This window comes from Sylvia atricapilla, chromosome 1 (genome assembly GCF_009819655.1).
Source record: "Sylvia atricapilla isolate bSylAtr1 chromosome 1, bSylAtr1.pri, whole genome shotgun sequence".
Taxonomy (NCBI): Eukaryota; Metazoa; Chordata; class Aves; order Passeriformes; family Sylviidae; genus Sylvia; species Sylvia atricapilla.
The window spans coordinates 121,712,765-121,732,351 of NC_089140.1; the positions used below are offsets into that span (position 1 = coordinate 121,712,765).

General features: G+C 38.5%; 1 protein-coding gene across 2 annotated transcripts in view; it reads left to right on the forward strand.

Annotated features, from left to right (window-relative positions):
- Positions 1-9,235: 9,235 nt before the first annotated feature.
- CRISPLD1 (cysteine rich secretory protein LCCL domain containing 1) overlaps positions 9,236-19,587 on the forward strand; it is a 36,762-nt gene continuing 26,410 nt past the window's right edge. Inside the window, exons 1-2 of one of the 2 annotated variants that reach the window (XM_066332472.1) lie at positions 9,236-9,283; positions 10,173-10,495. In XM_066332472.1, the coding sequence (XP_066188569.1) occupies positions 10,238-10,495 (258 nt within the window). In that variant the 5' untranslated portion in view covers positions 9,236-9,283; positions 10,173-10,237. Of the gene's footprint in view, positions 9,284-10,172; positions 10,496-19,587 lie in introns of those variants that run through there. The other variant, XM_066332480.1, reaches the window with a different exon arrangement.

The window sequence follows — 19,587 nt, forward strand, 5'->3', positions numbered from 1 at the left end:
CTATTCCTTCAAAGCAGCAGCTCAAATCCTCACATACCCTCTCGATGCTGTAGCTGTAGCAGTAGCTGTGTGGATTTGCCATCCACTGTGGATGCAGCATTTTCCCCAGTCCTTGGCTGTGGTGCTCTGTTTTGACAGTGGGTTTGAGGAAAGTGGAAGTTTGGATTAGGGGATGCAGAACGTCAGAATATGGAAGACTGATGAAATGGGAGATTCCTAGGAAAATGCATAAATAAATATCACATTTATACTTTTCAGCCATCTGCATACCCAGGCCCATACTGCTGCTGAATGTAGAATTTTCTTAATGCACAGACTTGTTATACAGGGAAAAAAGGTGGTAAATAAATGATATATCTATTTAGAAACATGCACAGTTATTCTGAGCGGTGAGGTAGGAAGTTAAGGAATTGTAAAGACATTGCTCCTGGGGTGTCATCAGATTTCCCAATACGAGGCAGGTAAGTAGATGCAGTAACAAAGTTGAAGAGGCATAAAATAAAAGGCTGGGTTTTGCTGTGAGAGAGTACAGAGTCTAGTTGCTTGTAGGTGGAAGGACACAGCTGACATGTGGAAGGAGGGAAAGTGTGGGAAAGAAGGAAGTAGAGAGGAGAACTGGCTGATTTCCAATTAATGTTTGGCACTGTATAGTTTAAAGAAAAAATGAGGGAAGAATGGTTCTTCCTGCACCACCTGCACTGGAGGCACAGAGCTGAAAGCTGCTGCTGCTGAGGGTGGCAGCCCATCCACATTATGGTATCCTTGCAATGGTTTCAGTCTTCCACGCTCATATCTGTATCTCCTTGATATAACCAGATGTGCCACATGCATCAATTCCCAAAGCAATGATTGCCTCAAAAAAGACATTGCAGCAGAGACCTTTTCCTGATGCTGGAAAATAATTTACCCAGCATGAGGAATGAGTATTTAGAGGTGCTAACAGTCAAGGCTATGCGCTGAATTGTAAATGACTGGCAAATAAGCTATTAATTAAAATAGAAATTGATTCCATCTTGTGGGATTTAAGGAGAAATAAGATTCTCACAAGGTCTCTTTTGAGTGCTCTTTTAGTACAGCTAAAGGCAGTATTTTAATTTTCAAATAATCCAACCCCATAATTAAAGTTACATTTTTGCCACAAATTTTAAAATATTAATGAAACTTGAATAAGTCTGGCTGAAGTGCTCCCGGGCAAAATATAGAAATATGCTAATGACCACCTTCTTCAAAGATCTACTTATGAAAGGGCCATATTCCTACTGACAAAGTTCATTGCTTTCATTGTCCTTCATAATTCTAATTAAAACTTCCTTTATGAATCAATTTTTAAACTATTCCTTCCTTTCATGGGCTTGTGGAAACTTGTATTTAATTACACTTATCTAGAAATTTACAGGGAATACACTAGCAAAATTTAATAATATTAAAATCTTTGTTTAAAACACTATGTTGATTTTTGTAATTTAGAATGAGTTGGTATTGAAAACTGAAGTGATATGTAAGATGAAATAAATTAATAAGTTGACCATAACTGCCCATACTGGTATAATTTATAAAGACCCTGTTTTGCACAACAGGGTATGAGTGTTTTATATAGAAATAAAAAAAAAAAAGGATTACTAACAACCCATTATAGTAGAATTAGTATGCTTATTCATGCCAACCTAAAATCAGAATTAAATATTCTTACAGATTTTGCCCACATTGAAAAGACGTGATTAAACCAAGCAAGGTAACACTTGTAAATCACACTGTTTTTTACTGCCTGATCTGACAATGAATATCTGTACCTACACAGAGGTGCTGGATGTATGAGATCTCTAGGAGAAGTGCTGGATATATGAGATCTCGAGGAGAAGGTTGCTGCCAAAGACACACTGGATTGGCATGGACAGTGTGAGATGTTACAGGTGCTAACACAGATGATTCTGCATTGGCACCTGAACACGTTTCTCACACGAAGAGGCTCTGTTGGTGTCACTGTCAGCCTAGTTTGTTGTCCTCTTCCAGCTGTATGAGTTTGACCTAAGTAAGTAGGCTCTTCTCCACTTCCCCTCCTCACCATGGCACTCAGATTTTAAAAATCAGGACGATGTGGGAAGAAGAAGATGAATCCAAGATAGGGTAACAGACATGGCAGAGTCTCTCCCAGGGTAAAAATGTGTTTGTTAGAGGTTACTCCTGACCAGTCAAGACATCTGAAATCCTCTGATTATGCTGCAGGACACTGTGAGTAAAGAAGAGCAGTCTACGTAGAAGCAGTTCCATAGGTCCTTTTCCATATATGTTTGGTTTAAAACCAAACAAATGACCTCAGGGGCATTTTCTAGTGGTAGACTTGACAGTACAATGTTAACAGTTGGCTTGATGATCTTAAGAGTCTTCTCCAACCAATGATTCTATGATTCTATAAGTATGTACATAACAGGGACAAAACAGACCTAAACATTTCTGTCAGCAGGAAACATTTATGCCTTGCACCATTTCTAGCTCTGGGGCAGGGCAGTGCTATTTCCTACACTTCCCATCACCTCACCCATGTGTCTGTCCCAGCTTACTTCCAAGAGCTCTGAACCTGCAGGATTTGGAGCACTGAAATTAGTTCAAGGTACTTCACAATGCTGATCATTCCAGTGTGTAACTGCTGCTTTTGCCAGAGACAGGGTGACAGTGCTGCTGAAATCTGACAGTTTCACAGGAAGTTAGTTTGTAACCATCTGTCTTACTGCTACTGTGAAGGACAAAGCACACAAACAATAATAGGACATCAAGTCTGACACAAATGCATATTCACTTTCCTTTCAGATAGAAAAATTCATAATTCACATGCAGTCACACAGTAAAGGTCAAGCTGGAATTTGCTGGCAATATAATATTTGGAATCCTAAGATGGTGGCTTCTATATACCCACAGCATCTTCATTGTCATTGGGACCATCTAGTTTGTTCAGTGGCCAAAGCAGCTCAGCACAGATGCCTGTATCATTTTTCCCACACAGTAAAGATCACCAGTCATTTCTCCTCTAATATTCCCAGCCATTTTCAACATGGAGTAGAGATGAGGCCCTGCAGACATCACCATGGGTAACACTTGTGAGGCTGATACTTGCAGACCGTGTGTGTCACAGCTGTGCACAGTTTGAGCTGCACGGGTCATGCTGGAAGTCTCTCCCAAGGGGCCACATCTCTTCCTGGAAAGCTGCTCTTGAAGAACTGCTCTTCACATTTGATATATAGTATAAGAAAAGTAATAAAATTTGATATTAAGTTTTGTTCCAAACTTATCCCGACAAAACTCCTCTCTTGAAGTACAAGTTAGTTTTGGGCAAAATGCTCCAGTCCTGTCTCTGCAGCAACACTGCACAAAGGCAACACTTAATTCAGTTAATTTTACGGGAGAAAGAGCTGGAGACAGTAACCTCCAACAAAGTTCTCAGCTGTATTCCAAATCAATCAGTGGCAAAGGGATTTAGAACAAAGTGTTTCTGCGCTTAAGCCTTGAATTTATTGGAGCTGTCTGGCTATAGCAGTCTAGGCAGACAAAACAACGTGGTCACAATTCCTCTACTCCCCCAAAACAAAAAAAAGCATATGGCTGTGAGCTTGAGAGTGAGCACAAATGTGAGACTACATCAATAAGAATATATATGGTACCATAAACCTGCCCAAATTAGTACTTTATTTCAAATACATTAAATGTAAATATTGGTTTTCAGTGTGACTTCATTTCACCAGAAGTGCCCTCATCTCTGGGTTACAGAAGTGTTACTACACATCCTTCTGGATCAAAGTATACTTGATTATTTTGTGAAATAGAAGTGACAGAGAGAATGTTCTTCTGACTCACTGTAATGTACAGGTTGGGGAAATTAATCATGGGCAATCAGGCTCAAATTCTTTTAGAGAGGGGTGGAAATGGAAACCTGCTCCTTCAGATGCTGGCTGATTATCTCTTGTGATAGTGTGTGAAGGAAAAAGCAGTATGTATTTGTCTTTTATTTTATGAACAGCCATATTGAAATAATGATTCTGTGCTAAAATTTAATGTCAGAGACCATTTCAAAAGAGTCCAATTGTTCTTTATTTCAAGAGCTTTTTTTTGGTAAACAAAATAGTTTTTGATCTTGATGCACTTAAGAGGCAAGTGGACCAAATTAACCAGGTTTATAATAAACTACAGTTCAGAAATCAGAACAATTTCCTGTATATTTTTTTTTAATGTATCTTCAGAGTAATTTAAATAATGCCATTTTCTTTTTAATGATATCCTGCCTTCCATGCACCCCAGCTTCCCAGTGGCCTGCAGCTCTGACATTTCTCCATTGGTTAAAATCTTTATTTGATTTCATACCAGCTGAGGAATGTTAATTGATGATAACTTTTGTTCATTGTTGATCTTAGACAAAATCAAACTAAAGAAATAAACTGTTCTTAGTCTCAGTTAGAAGTAGAGTAGAAGCTCCCCTTGATAGAAATAATTGCTTCCAATCCCTGTAAATACACAAGAATGCCTTTTTCAAAGTAATACAATGATATAAAATAATAGTTCTGTCCTCATGAAATTACTATATTAAAATTTTAAAACAAAAATTTTTAAACTAGTAAGAAAAAAGTAAAAGTTCAATTCCAATTATTCATAACAAGTATAAAATACTTACGCTCAACTAATTGTTCTTAAGTCATTGCATGACTTTATTTCATAGATTTCTTGTATCTTTATACAGGAATTTATATTTTACTATTTAATTTTACAGAATTTAATGATTACTTTTTCAGTAACTTTTGTAAAATAGCCAGTGAAGATGGCGCAGAAAAATATTTCTGCCAATCTTGCTCTTTATCTTAGCAATGGATAGTACATGATACTAGATGTGGTTACTTTTCTGAAGACCAGGAACTGTGATGTGCTACAAGTGTCTGTTAAATCCTGCTCTTTAAATATTTTTCTCAGAAGTGGATGGGAAAATATGATCTTTGTGAACACTGTGGGTACAATACCAAAACCAATGGAAAATAAAGTTTTCTCTATGATGCTACAATGTCTAAATATAACAACACTTGAATGAACAGCATGTAGCACGAACTTTACTAGGGAATGTACAGTAATACCAAAAGGAAAAGGTATGGAAGATAAAGGAAAATGCATGGAAATGCTACCTGGTAAATACATTATGTCCAGGCACTTGTACAACCACTGATAGATGGCACAGGATCTTAATGAATCTTTTTATTCTGGTAAATCTATCCAAAGGAAAGCTATTCCCCATTTTTTTTTTTTTTTTTTTTTTTTGTTTTGTTTTTTTTGGTTTTTTTTTTTTTTGTGTGTGTGTGTGTGTGTGTGTGTGTTGTTTTTTTATCCTCTGGGTTCTGTCTCTGAATTACCAATATAGCTGTGCTTCTAAAGAAGAAGGCAGTTCACAAAGTCCTTGACAATGGATGTAGCAAACACATTTTTGGCTGAAATAATCTATCAAAAGATTTTGCTGCATTGGAATCATCTAGCGCATTATTATAACCACACCTAGAAGAGCAGGGATACTTACACCCATCATCTCTTCATTTGTTGTCCTCCCCAGAATTTTTTTTTTTTTTAATCTAAACAGAAAATAAAAAACTCCATCATTTGGGACAGTTTGGGCAAAAGCTTAAAGCAAGGCTTTGAGCAGAGTTGATCCATTTTAGTCACCAACTTTCACATGGATATATTTACCTTCTCTAGCTCTATGCATATTTAATTGTGAAAAAAAAAAAAAAACTTCAGAAAACAACAACAACAACAAAAAAAAAAAAACAACAACAACAACAACAACAACAAAAAAAAAAACAGATTAAGCAAGAAGCACCAAAAGTAAAATCAATTCAGACCATTCAGCAACATGGTAGGCATATTAGATCTCAGCAAAGGAGCATTCAAGAACCTGCTCCACAACAGGAAAAGATTAAATCTGCAAACTGGTCTCTCACCATACAGACATCTCTCTGGAAATGTCTCCTGCTTGGCCATTTTTGTGTGAGTCTGAAACAATTGGCCACATTGTTACTTCAGACAGGCAGATGTGGGTGCAGATTTGGGAGTCACTAGAGCTTATGTGTTTGACAGCAGGTTTGTGATATACTCAGTAATGTACACCTCCAGGGGTTAAACTTCAGCTGTACAGCAGCTCTTTCTGGCACAAAAAAGGTTCCCATGATTATTAGTTGCCTTTTTAGTTACTGTCAGGACCAGGTAACAACTAAACACTGTTTTTGTGGGTCTAATTTTTGGGTAAAAAAATAAGATGTTCTCAAATTGCTGAAACGGATCAGGCTTTTTAATGGTTATTTTAGTCAATATAATGCTGTGATGTTAAAAAATCCAGCAGAAAATCACAAGGTGGATTAACTAAAACACCTAAAATCAACAGAAAAATGGCCTGGATTTGGATTCTTCCTTCTGTTTTCAATTAAAAGCTCAGCTCTTATAATTCAGCAGATTTGTTATATATTTTTATATGTATAAAGACAAGTCTTTCCTTGTCTTCCTTAACTGGTGGTGTCACTTTTTCTTAGCCCAATTATCCATATTTGCATACTCCATGTATTTTTTCTATTAGGAAATCAAATTGATGATGAAATAAAATATCTTTTATTCATCCACTTGTTTATTTATGAATGCTGGAACTTGCTCTAATCAAATACAGGAAGATTCAGACAGCAGAAGATACTTTTTCCCTTCACACTTTAAATCTCTTTTAGCCAAAGTTCAGGCTAAAATTTTCCTTTTCAGGATTTTCTTAGTTCCATATTCTCTGTGTTTGTGCAGCATGTACCTGGTGACCTCTTACTAATTTCTTTCAAGTGGGTTTTTGGTTGCAACCTTTGTTGTTGCTGTTACAGCAATTCAGAAAACAGTTACTCAGTCCATCTGTTAGCATATGCACTGTCTGCATGCACCTTTGTTAAGGGAGGATACTTTTTTTTGGGTTTTTTTTTTTTGGTTTTGGTTTCAGGAGGTGTAATGGTGCTTAACTGTATATTATAATAATCTTAAATTACGGGTGGCAGTTACATATCAACTGGCAGAGGTTTAAACCAATCCAGAAAAACAACAAAAAAAAAAAGACAAAAGGGTCTCCCTCATTGTGATTAAGAAAAGAGATCCAGCAATGTTTAATTATATTAATATACAAAAAATCAGTGGATGTGTCAAAAAAGCATTTGTCAAAGTCATAACACTTTTATGTGGCCACAAACCCTACAGCCATAAATCAAACTCAAAAGACACAATCATAGGGAGCAAAGGGTTATTTTTTTGCTGAAAAATTAATTGATAGCAAAACAACCCAAACCAATTTCAATGTGGCCTATCTCTTTGTATTAGTATTTATTTTAATGAATCTAAAACTTGCATGATAAAACAATGTCTTCAATTTGACAAAGACCAAATATGATCAAGTGCTTTTTAAAAGTATGATGAATACTCAAAATCAAAGACAGTAAGTGATATTTGATCTATGTTCTGTTTGAAGCCCAGAAAGTATCTAGTGCTGATGGAAAGGGGTAACTACTGCAATTTCTGGTTGATGTGAACCCCGTAAATATCCTCACTCTTATAAAATTTTTCAGTTTCTTGTGTGCAACCATTACTAGGTCTAACAATAAAGCTATTCTGCTGCTTTATAGTGAAATAACACTTGTGCCAGTCCACAGAATAAATGACACATACTCTTTACTAGGTGATAATGCTAAGCTATGTCTTGATGGTACAGAATCTTCATATTGGTCTCCAGTGGCCTAAAGAGGATGGAAACAAGAGATAGCAATATGAAAGTGATATGAGTATTAAAAAATCCAGATCTGACATATAGACTCCAGCAAATACTTCTAATTTTTTGTTTCCTTCCTGTTTCTTACAGACTGCATGGCCAGTCCGTAAGTATGGGTCATTCTTCTGTACCCAAAATGGCAAGTGATAAGTTGTCCTGGCGCATAAACACTGAAAAAACTTGCATCTAGTCTGTATATCCAGCTGCACATTTCACCTCACACAGTTTTGTCATAAAAAAAGTTTAGTGCCCAATACTTGAGTGCAGAAATCCAATTTAAGGATTGTAAGAAAAAAATGTTATAAAGATCAACCAATATAAAGCATAAGAATTTTTGCATATCACTGTGCATAAGTAAAAGAGAACCTATAGCATCCTGCATTTAGTTCCAAAGTCCTTAGGGAAATTATAACTAGAACTAAGATAGAGCACAAGAAGCAGCAGTGTGTTACTTGCATGGCATTGTTTCTCTTGGGCCCAAGAAATTTGGAAGCATTTATAGAGCTGGTCTGAAGCCAGTTGGATTCTGATGAATTTTAACCTCAGCCTCTCAGTTTCTGAAAATGAAAATACAGAAAACTTTTGGAAGCTGATACAGCAGTCCTGTGAAGACTGGAAGTTGGTCAATCCCACCTTTAGCTCAATGTAACAAATTATACTAAGTAAATGAAATGTCAACCCCATCAGCTCGCAAAAAATTTCAGTTCTAGAAGACTTCGATACAACAGAAAGTATGATGCCTATTCTTGCTTGGCACAGAAATGAGTGGTTACAAACTTTTGAATTCTACTTTGTCAAGAGAAGTCTCATGTGGCTGGTTTGAATCCACAATAAAATTCCTGTCCCGATACCTCCAGCCATATTCACATGTTCTGGAATTTTGCGGAGCTCACAGCTTTTTCTCTTCGCTGTGTCTCAGCAGGAGCAGGCCGGCTTAGCATCCTCTTGCCCGCTGCCAAGGATGGAGGCGGTCGGGGACGGGGCCCCCCCGCACTTTTCTGGGCGATAGCTTTTACAGGACCGCGGCCAGCTTCTGCCTGAGGCAGCGGTCCCGGCCAGCCCTTGCTGCCCGCCGGACCCCAGGTATCGCCCCGGGAGCCGGTGCGGGTTCCGCCGCTGCCGGTGCCGGGGCGAGGGCGCGGGGCCCGGGGCCGGGCGCGGTGCCCGGAGCGCGGCCGTCCCGCCCCGCGGGGTGCCGGGGGGGCGTCCGCCGCACGTCACCGCCGCCCGCGATAAATGCCCGGCGGGGCGGGAGCCGTGGGGAGAAGCGTGGAGCAATCGGGGCGGTGGTGGCCACCCGGAGGCGGGCGGCTGAGCTCGGCGGCAGCCCCTCGCCGCGGCTCCGCTGCCGGACACGTCCGCGCCGCTCCCAGCGGGGCGAGGCCGTGCCCGCGGCCCCCGGCCCGGCGCGGGCGTGGCGAGAGGCGGGCGGCCGAGCGAAGCTGGCTGCGGGGAGAGCGGGCGGCCGCCGCCGGAGGGGTAAGGGCACGGCCGGGGGCAGCATCCTCCCCGCAGCATCCTCCCCGCGGCGGAAGGAGCACGGGCCCGGGGCCGCTGCGGCCGGCCGGGCTCCGCGGAGAGCGGGGCCGGGTGCGGGCGGCGGCGGCGCGCTGCGGAGCGCTCCGGGCTGCCCCAGCGCCTCTTTGTGCTTCCCTCCCGGCGGCGGGGGCCGGCGTGGCGGGATTCGCGCGTGCTCGCCCAGGGGGAAGGAGCGACCTCGGCTTTCCTACCTAAAGTACTCCGTCGGGTAGTAGGCGTTGTTAGGATAGCGCATTCTTGGAAGTGGTGCTACTTTTCCCGGGAGTTTTCAGTGCTTTCCTTTGCTTGGTGACTAGAAAAACCCCGTTTTGGTGTCCGAGTTGAATACCTTTAGTTTCATTAGGGTTTTGGAAATCCTACAACAAAGCTTTAGTCAAAGTAATAGTTTGAAATGCACTAAGAAGGGATACTTTGTATCAAGTTATTTGTGGATTTCAGTTTACGCTTTGGCAATGACTGCAAGCCTTTAACCTTCTTTTGTTAAGTTGCAATACTGGGAGACCTTATCTACAGTCTAATCTTCATTGATGTCTGGCTGCTTTTAAGTAGATATGAAAAGCACGCTTTTTTTGCAAGCAGGCATTGAAATGTGCGTGTCAATGTAATATATAAAACCACTTGAGCAAACTGAAGTTCATAAGGCTGAAGATAAGCTATCTTCCCAAACCCACAGTGTTCACTTTTAGTGTAAAAACTGCAGCATCCTCTTTCTCCCCCTAGAACAACACTTACAGAATCTATATGAACTAGAAATTTTGTTGCTTAATAAGTTCGTACAAGCCAGTCTTTCAGTCTACAAATTACATTACTCTCTCTTATGCATTTACAGCCAGCAAACCTGGAAGAAAGACTTTGTCTTGGAGCTAACTCCTGAGCATTTTGAGATCATTCATCATGAAGTATGTAGTACAGGAATGGCTCAGAGTTACTACCTTGCTATTCATAGCTCAAGCAGTTTCTGCAATGGTTCTTCCCAATGCCACACTCTTAGAGGAACTTTTGGAAAAGTACATGGATGAAGATGGTGAGTGGTGGATCGCCAAGCAGAGAGGGAAAAGGGCTATCACAGACAGTGATATGCAAAGTATCTTGGATCTTCATAATAAATTACGGGGTCAGGTGTATCCACCAGCTTCCAATATGGAATATATGGTAAGGAAAAATGGATAGTGACATGCAGAAAAAAATGTTCTTAGAATAGTTGCTATCACTTTCTAAAACAGCATCCTTTCAGTCTTAGCTTGCTTGTTTTCTCATTTAAAGGATTTATCAGTTGTTTGTCTTTTTTTTTTTTTTTTTGTACAGGTATGAACTGTGATATAAAAATGCCTGTTTGTGATCAAGTGTCATGCTCTACTTATATTCATGTGTGTAATCTCTCATAGCTCTCCTAAATTTAAGTGGCAGTTCCTCAGTGTTAGGGACCAACTTCCAAAATTGCAGTACTCAATAAAGTTGATTGTAATTGTGGCCTAAAAAGTTACCATCTGAGAAGAGTTATGAGGTTTCAAGATAGCATGAATGCGTTCTTTCCCATGCTCCTAGGTTGGATGGAATTTCTGGGCAAAATGAGTCTTACAACAAGAAAGTCTTCTATTTAGGTTGGCATGTGTTGCTGGAGGGCTGTATATTTCTGTGTTCAAATTAATAATGCAATATGTAATTTTTGTTTGTTTTCTTTTCCTTAAGAAGCCTCTATATTTGGACTGTTGTTAGTGGCATTAAATCCCATATCTCTGAACTTTTTTTAATGCCATGGTTCAAGCCTAATTCTATCTCTCCTTGCTAAGTAGATGAAATCAGGTCATTAGAGCTTTTAAGAAGTCTAGAGGTTTGACAAAAATGGGCAACTTTTCTTTTTTCTGCACCTTTTTCTTATGTCCACATGGTATATTGTTGACTTATCTGTTCATGCACCAGAGAAATAGCATTGGTGTAGGTTGAGTTGTTTATAACAAATATTATACAGATTTCTTGACACTTTCCTGGTTTATACTACGACATTTCCATTTCAAAAAATCTTTTCTAGACTGGAGTGATGTCTTTCAGGTTGGAGATCTAATTGAACTGAGCATATATATGTCCTGGAAAAAACATGCTTGCTTAGACCATCAGTAGAATCATAGGATGGTTTGGGTTGGAGGGGACCTGTAAAAGTTTTCTAGTCCATCCCCCATTAAAAGGCAACTTAAGTTTACCTGTATGAGTTGTTAGTCTATTAGACTAAGAGCCATCAGAGAATTAGTTCATGGAATCACAGGATGTGTTGCCACGTATCATCTCCAAACAAAGGGATGATAATGCCTGAGACCCCTTTACCCATTCAGTTACAATTGTCTGCACATATTCATAAACTTCGTCTTCTGTGACTTTTTCAGACTTTTTCATAATAGAGGTTAACATTTGGTTCCCTGTCACTCAGGTTGATTTTTTTTTCTGGAAAACACAAGAACAAGCTATTGAATCTTTTTGTAAAAGAAGAATTGAGGAGACAGCTGCTTTCCCATGTTAAAATACTGCAAGGCTTTTTCTTGAGATTCTCTTAAACATAGCTGATTTCTAGTTATGTGCCTTTTTCCATTCCTGATGCCATACTACATTTGCTGTCTTATATATCTTGGAAAGGAGAATTTGGATATACTCACAGAAGTAAGGTTTTTGACATCTTTATTCAAGGATTCTTCCAGCACTGCACACACTTGGTCTTAGACTCTGTGTTAGGTTTCCATCTGGAACAAGTCTTTTTGGTTATGTTGTTTTTTCTGTCCTCTCCAATGATGCCTGAGCCAGAGAGTACAAGTAGCATGGAAAAGCAATTACCCAATTTTAACATCAAGGATGTTACTCAGAACAGGGCAGCAGCTTTCAAGAGGGTGGGATTCAGTTTTGGCATGATATCCAAGGGAATGAGGGATTAGGATAGGCAGGGGTTTGAGACCTGTGAAGGCAAAGGGTCTGTGTAAAGTGTGTGGTCAGAGGGATAGATACCTGTGGAGGGACAGGGGCCCATGAGAAGGGCATGGAGAGAACCCGAGTGGTCAAGAATGTGTTGAGGAAGCATTGAGATGGAAAGAAAGAACATTTGATGAATAGATGTGATTAAGCTAAGACCCGTGGCTATGATTTGGATCAGAAGTTTATGGAAGGAGGTTAAGAGCACAGAAATTTGCCAAGAGAGGCTATTTGAAAAGTCTAAACCTGTTAGTAAGTGGGGAGGAAGAGTGTACCTCGAGGAAGCAGATGGGAGTCAGTATTGTGAATGGAGACAGAAGGGTTTAGAAGACAGTGGGAACCACATGCTGCTTGAACAGGACAAGGAAAGGATAGGACTTCTGGCAGTACATATATTTTTATGGTACTCTTAAAGATTTTCCTTTCAATGTCTTACCAAAGATAATTATTAGTGCTCCAGAAGAGGGAAACCATCTATCTAATGTTTGTCTGATATTTGGTGAGATAGATGAGTGTAGCTGAAATACTTTTATCTACTTTTGGCATGATTTATTAATATAGGAATGCTGGCAGACAAGTCTCCCACTATTGGCACAGTCATGTCCCTGTAAATTGCCCTTTGTATTAGTTAAACCCTTTCCTTGTGAATAGAGCTAGTTCTGCTTGAGGAGTGAAGTTTTATGTCTCACTGAACCTGAAAGGAGATGAGCAAGGTACCTCCCTGATAAACCTGTGACTCTATAAATCTGTGACATAGTTAAAAAGTTTAAGATATCCAGAGTGCTTGGAGCAGTATGTGGGGGCTGCATGCTCTCACTGCACTGTTTAGGTTACTTTAGATGTCCCAGACTAACAGACAGCTCTGGCCTCTGTCCTGCTCATGGCACTCACCTGAGTTGATGATGAAACTGATCCAAGTACTTAAAGAATCAGATTTGATTTTTAAAAATGTAATTTTAGTTTTTTTTCATTCTGAGTCATGACACTCTCCCTGCATGGCAGAATCAGATGAGTGCCAGTGCTGATAACATCGGAATGCAAACTAAGGAATGGCTGGGATGGAGAGCCACACTGGGCAGGAGCTGTTGGTTTTATTACTTACTGACAAAGTCCAACCTTACCTTTGAGATAAGGCCTGCAGCATAAGATGTTGGTTCTATTAAAAAAAAAAAAAACAAAAAACAAAACAACACAACAAACCAACACCCAAAATACCAAAAAACAAAAACCAAAAAACAACAACAAAAAAACCAACCTAAGGAAAATGAAAAAGTTGCCTTACTGAGCTGTACACTCTTCCCATATGCTTTGAAAAAGCAAACATTACTGGGCTGTCATAGTTCAGAGACCTAAAGTTACAGTGCAGTAAGATTCACAGTAGCTAGGTCTAATGAACAAAGTGTTCTCATGGCTGTCTGGCTGAACTTACTGGATGGAAAGTTCATCTTCCCAAGTACTGTGGCTCTGGTGGTGAGCAGTAATGGATTCCTAAGATAAGAGGATAAGAATAAAGCATGTGAAAAGAGAAACTTCTGCAATGAAGCACCCCAGCTTCCAGCAAACAGCAGCCTAGGGATTTCCTCAATCTGCTGTTGTACTTTTTGTGTCAGATGGAATACTCTCACATGGAATTTTCTTTTTGAATCTGAAAGCTTCTGAGGCCACTTGCATTTTTTTAATCTGTAGCATCAATTTGCAGAGCTCTATAAATTAAATTATGCAGGGGGTGAAAAAGTACATTTGTTTTCCTTTAAACTTGGTTTTCTATTTGATACCTTATTTTTCTTTATTGTGAGAAATAACAGTTTCCTCAGTGATCATAAGACTTTCAGCTGAAGAATCTTAATTCCTTTACTTGAAAACTCTTCTATCTGAAAAGCTGTTCCATTTTTCTATGATTATCCTATTTTCCTTTTAATGCAAAGGGGACAAACCAAACTGTGGATAGTTATGGCATACTGCAAATTGTTATAGTTGTATTTATTTTCTTTACTTTCTAATAATTTCTAACATTCTTTTACTTTTTGACTTAGTGTCCTACAGCTGACATGTTTCACAATGCTATTCACAATGACTTCAAGATCTTTCAAATGTGCTAAGAGGTCATTTACTACACTGCTGTGTATATATAGTTGGCTGTTATCTCCAGCAATATCCTTATTACTGAATCCTATAGATCATATTGTCATCCTATCACTTAGCATTGATGAGTCTCCTGTCTTTATCTTTTATTTTTCCTATTCTGTTTTTACCTATCTTAAATAGTGAATACTATAGTGCATTCTCTTTTCTTGGGCTATTGTGGAGAAGGTATGCTGCAGAGACCATGGACACATCTTTCAGGGAATCTGAAAAATTGTTTTGTATTCTTAAATCACTTTTCTGTCATTTATCACTTCTTTCATTACCTTATGATAGTCTAAGTTTTTTTTTGTTTGTTAGTTTTTAAGTAACTTAGGAACTCTTTGTAAAATTTAACTGCACTTAACATGTTGACACATGTTGACACTTTCCAGGTGTAATATATTTGGGAGTAATTATCAGCATATTTCATATTTTTTTAACTTACCCTATAAATCATCCCAGTGGACGTTGGTTTTTGGTCTGTGGTTTCTCAGGATCTTCTAGAAGCTTTTAAAATATTATTAACCAGGTGCTGGTTTTTTTTGTTAATGTGGTAACAATAGATTGTGTACTGTACAATAATTGGAAGTTCAATGAGAAAGTTCTTCCAGGTTCTTGAAGGATATAGTTTGGTCCTGGCATTTGATACTGTCAGTATTTTCAGTTTCAGCTATTGTATCTTAAGGCTTATTTGGATCGTCCACCTCATCTTCTGGCTCTTCTTCTGTATGGCAGAATTCTGGTGTGAGGACATGCATGCAAGCTCCTCTGTAGGGAACAGTATTTCAAAAATTCATTAAACTCTTCTGCAGTGCCCTTAAATGATCTTATGACTGCATGTTAGATCATTCTTTCCTAGACCTCCTCCTTCAAAGCTGAGAGAGTTTTGGGGTTGTTGACATTATGACTTAAATAGAAAAAAAAATCTTTTTTTGAGGTTATGATGAACAGTGTGTTATGAAAATGCATGGCAAATGCCTGTTGTATATTTTTTTTAATCTGGATTGCTTCCTTTTAAAGAAAAGCATAAGGAACATTTTCTTTTTGGTATGCACATGAATTTAACAGCACTGGAAATAGAGGAGAGGAATGAGGTTTCCCTGCTCCCCTTCTAAAGCACCTGAACAGAGCTTAGGGCATTGTGTGAAATGTCATGCTTTCAGCATGTCCCCCCAGGCTGTTGCCAGCAGACCTTGTATGATGCACTTGGGGTACACCCCAAGGATGGAAAAGACACCTGAGTGAGTCCTGGAAAATGTAGCCAAGAGCTGCTGGCACCGTTCAGTCTGACCAGAGCAGGGGAGCTGTGGCTCTGGTGCTCTGGAGCTGCTCAGGTGTCCTGGTCTTCTGCTGTGCTGGAGCTGCTTGTGCCTGCCCAGCCTCTCTTGCCAAAGACCTTCCTTTAAGGAAAAATCCTTCCTTTAAGGATGGGAACCATCAGGCTTTTTCATATGGTTTGTTGTGCATTCATGTGAAATAGACTCCATATTCTCCTATTAGTTAGAAAGGGCTTGCTGCATATTAATAAATTCTTACTAGATTGTAAAGGCCTAATGAAACCTGAAAAACTTCCTGAACTCCTAATTTTTTAAATTTTTTTTCTTTTTCTTTTTTTTTTTTTGAAAGCATTTGTTGTGTATCATGAACTGAAATTGCAAAAAAAAAAATTCCCAATAATTTCATTGATAACATTACACCTTAGTAAATCTGAATATATCAATGAAAACTTACTTTTTTCATGATTATTGCAGTCAAGCCTTATTAAAAATAGTCATTATTATTTGGATAGTGGAAGTTGTTAATTCCTCTACATTCCAAACAGTTGTAGTTTGCAGAATGAAATGATTCACCAAGAAGAATATTCACAGAAGTAATTTTGGTTAATGAATTTATAATACATTCTATTTTAAACCATTCTTTTCGTACATTGATTTCATACATATTTTCCCAAACAAAGAAGTCAAATGATTCATGTGAGGTCCTCATTCCAAGCATGTGCCTTTGCTATACTTAAGAGTATTCAGGTTTCAGCTTGATAGATAGCAGAGCATTTCAACCTGGTATTTCTTGGCCTGGAGCCATCCACTGCATTTTGTAATTACTGTAATTGGAGACACCAGTGTCTTCTAGGGCAAGGAAGTCTTTGCTTATTTTGTTATCTCTAGTCTTTTGGCAAGATCCTGCCAATAAATACCAGGGATGTCATTGCAAAGCCCTTAACTTGCTTCTATAAAGTTTTACCTTGTAAAACTTGTGAGGAAAACACAAAGTTCTAGAGGTGCTTTTAAAACAGTTGAGATTAGAATATTTATTTGGTATAGCTGTGTGGTTCTTCAGAAAAATTCTGGATGTGTATCTGGCAGCGGTATTGGACCCATATTTTGCTCACAAAACAAAATAGAGGGGGAAAGAAATGAAAGAAATATTTTTTTTCTTAGTTTGGTATACTGTTGGTGTAATACCTCTGAAGGTCTTAGTTTGAAAACCTTGGCAGTGATGTGTTGAAAGCACTGATACCATACAATTCCTTTCAAAACCATGACTAATTTGTAACTTCTATGAAAGACCTTGTATTTTGGGAGCCTTGAAGATTTCCCTCTCCATTTCACTCGTTTCAGGAAGACCTCAGAAGGAAAAAAAAAAAAAAAGAAATACTGCTTATTTAGATTTTTTTTAAAAAAATTCCTATTGACAATCTTTTGTTATAGTTAAATAGAAACCGCTTTGCATTATATGAACCCACTAATGGATAGAGCTCTTGCATGATAGTAAAAGGTTATTCATGGCATCATAGTGACTGAATAGGGATTAGAATAAATTTTATTGTTATTTTGTGATGCATTTAGGTTCTATGATCAATTTAAGTCAGGGAATAACAGCTCTTCTCTATGTGCATCTGTAAGTTTCCAGCTGAGGTTTTTTTTTTATTATTATTTTTATTTTTATAGTATTCCTAGGAGAATTGAAGCTGCATTAGGAAAGATAAAGGAACGTCTTGTAATGGACATGCATGTTTTGGTGAATTTTTCTGTTCTGAAGTGCCCTCTTAAATTTCCTAGACCTTTCTGACAAAATATTTTGATATCTCTGTTTAGTGTATGTTACCCATCTTGCCAAGACTCTTCAGGGATGCTTGATTAAAAACAATTCCTGTTCCTTTTGAGCAGAGGGCTTTGGTTTGTGGAATTCCCTGAGTGGCTGAAGAGCACTTGGGTGCCAAGAACAGAGCAGCTCTATTCACAGTGAACCTGCCTGCTTTCCCTCTGGTTTTCCACTTTTCTGCTTCACTTCAAAGATTGGTGGAAGTGCTTCAGCTTCTTTGCCTGTGCTCAAAGGCTACTGACTCTGCATCAAAGAGCACAGTGACGTTGACTTATCCTCTTATTCTCCCTGGCAGTTTTAGCAAAGGACTGTGCAATGTGAAGTGGCCAAGAAAAAAAGTGGTATGACTTCTATTGATGTAATGCCAACAACAACTAAGCAACTCCAAGTAAAGAAACTGAAAGTGGAAAGCAGCAAAAAGACTCACTGTCTCAAAGTTTAAGGGAGCCTTCCCAAAATAAAATAATTAGCAACACAGGACAGACACTGTTCATCTTTTATTTTTGCTGTCTTTGTCCCCAGATTAAAGAAGATCATTAAAGATTAATCAGTAGTAGCAGAATATAAGCTTAAATATGAAATATGAACAGAACACAGAAAGGCTCAATGAGATTTATTAAAGTAGCTTCATGTTGCCTGTCATCTTCATGATGTTTGCCTCAGAATCTTCAACTATTTTTTTTCTTTTTAATTGAGAAAAAATACTTATTTCTTAACATTATTTCATTGAAATGTTAGATATGAAGTTATCCTGTTCTACATCAATATAATCAGCCTTAGATTTGGCATGAATGACTATCATAGAAAAAGTGTGATCAATTCAAAAGACTCTGATAATATAAAGATGGGCAAATTTCACTTTATTATGAAACAGTTTCTTATAATGAGGCTGTTAAATCCAGAATTTGGCTGCCTGGAACATCACAATAGATTTGTCCTGAATTCTCTGTTGGATCTTCAAGTGGTCAGGGATTCCTTTAATACATTTTCCAATGGTTTTTTGAGATTCTATTTGAAAATATTTCTGACAGTAGTGCCAGGTCACATATGATCAATGGATCCTTTCTGGCAGTAAGTTCAATTTACTTATGTAAAAACACAGTGGTCACCTTTTAAAAGCATTTAGTTTGACACATATTTGAGATACCATGGCTAATTCCTGTTCAAAGTCCAGGAAATTCTGTAATATCTCTAAAACTGCTGTATGAAAGCAATCAGTTACAGTGAGTTTGACCTGGTAATCACTAGTAGGATTTGAGGTAAGGACCTGTGCTCTGGTCAGCTTGTGATTAGCTATAAATATTCATGAATTCTATTTGTAATGAATGCGTGCAATTCATAATTTGACAATGGACAAACTAGAGAAATAAAGATCAGCTTCCATGTTGTTGCTTCTCTTCCATTTCTGTTAGAATATAAAAGTGAAAAGATGATTTTCAGTCATGTTCTAATAGACAGTCTTAATGCACTGCTTTTAAAAAGTAGCAAAGCAAATGCACTGTTTCAGAACACCTTGGAAAGCTGAATATTCCAGCAAGGTTTTTAAACATGCTTAGAGTACACAGAGAATTAAATGCAATTAGTCATGTCTGCTGGTTCCTATTCGTGGTTTTACTTCTTCAACACAAAAAGCTCAAACACATGAAGCTGTAATAAGGAGATACTTCTAAATATTGGTGCAATTTTTTCAGTGTTTGGGAACAATATTTTTGGCCTTATACCACTTTCCTGTTTCCAGGCAAAAGCCACAGTTTTCCTGCTTTTTACTCTTTTCCAAAAGAGTAGCTGAAACCTCAAGGTCTATTCAGGGATCTCTGCCCGGTTTAAAGCTCTATAAACTCCAGCCTGCCACATGGTAGCATGTAAGTTCCTTACCATTTCACTTCTAGCCAGGTAGTAGTTTTGCAGCAGAAAATGCCCGTCTTAACTTTGTTGGTAAAAGAAAGTTTGGCAGTTTTAGCTGTTCTTTCTTTGTGCTTAAAGAATGTATCAATACTTGTTAGTATTGTTGGGGTTTTATTTTCAAGGGAATTTCCCTGGTGTTACAGTACTCCTGAGTTTTTGTG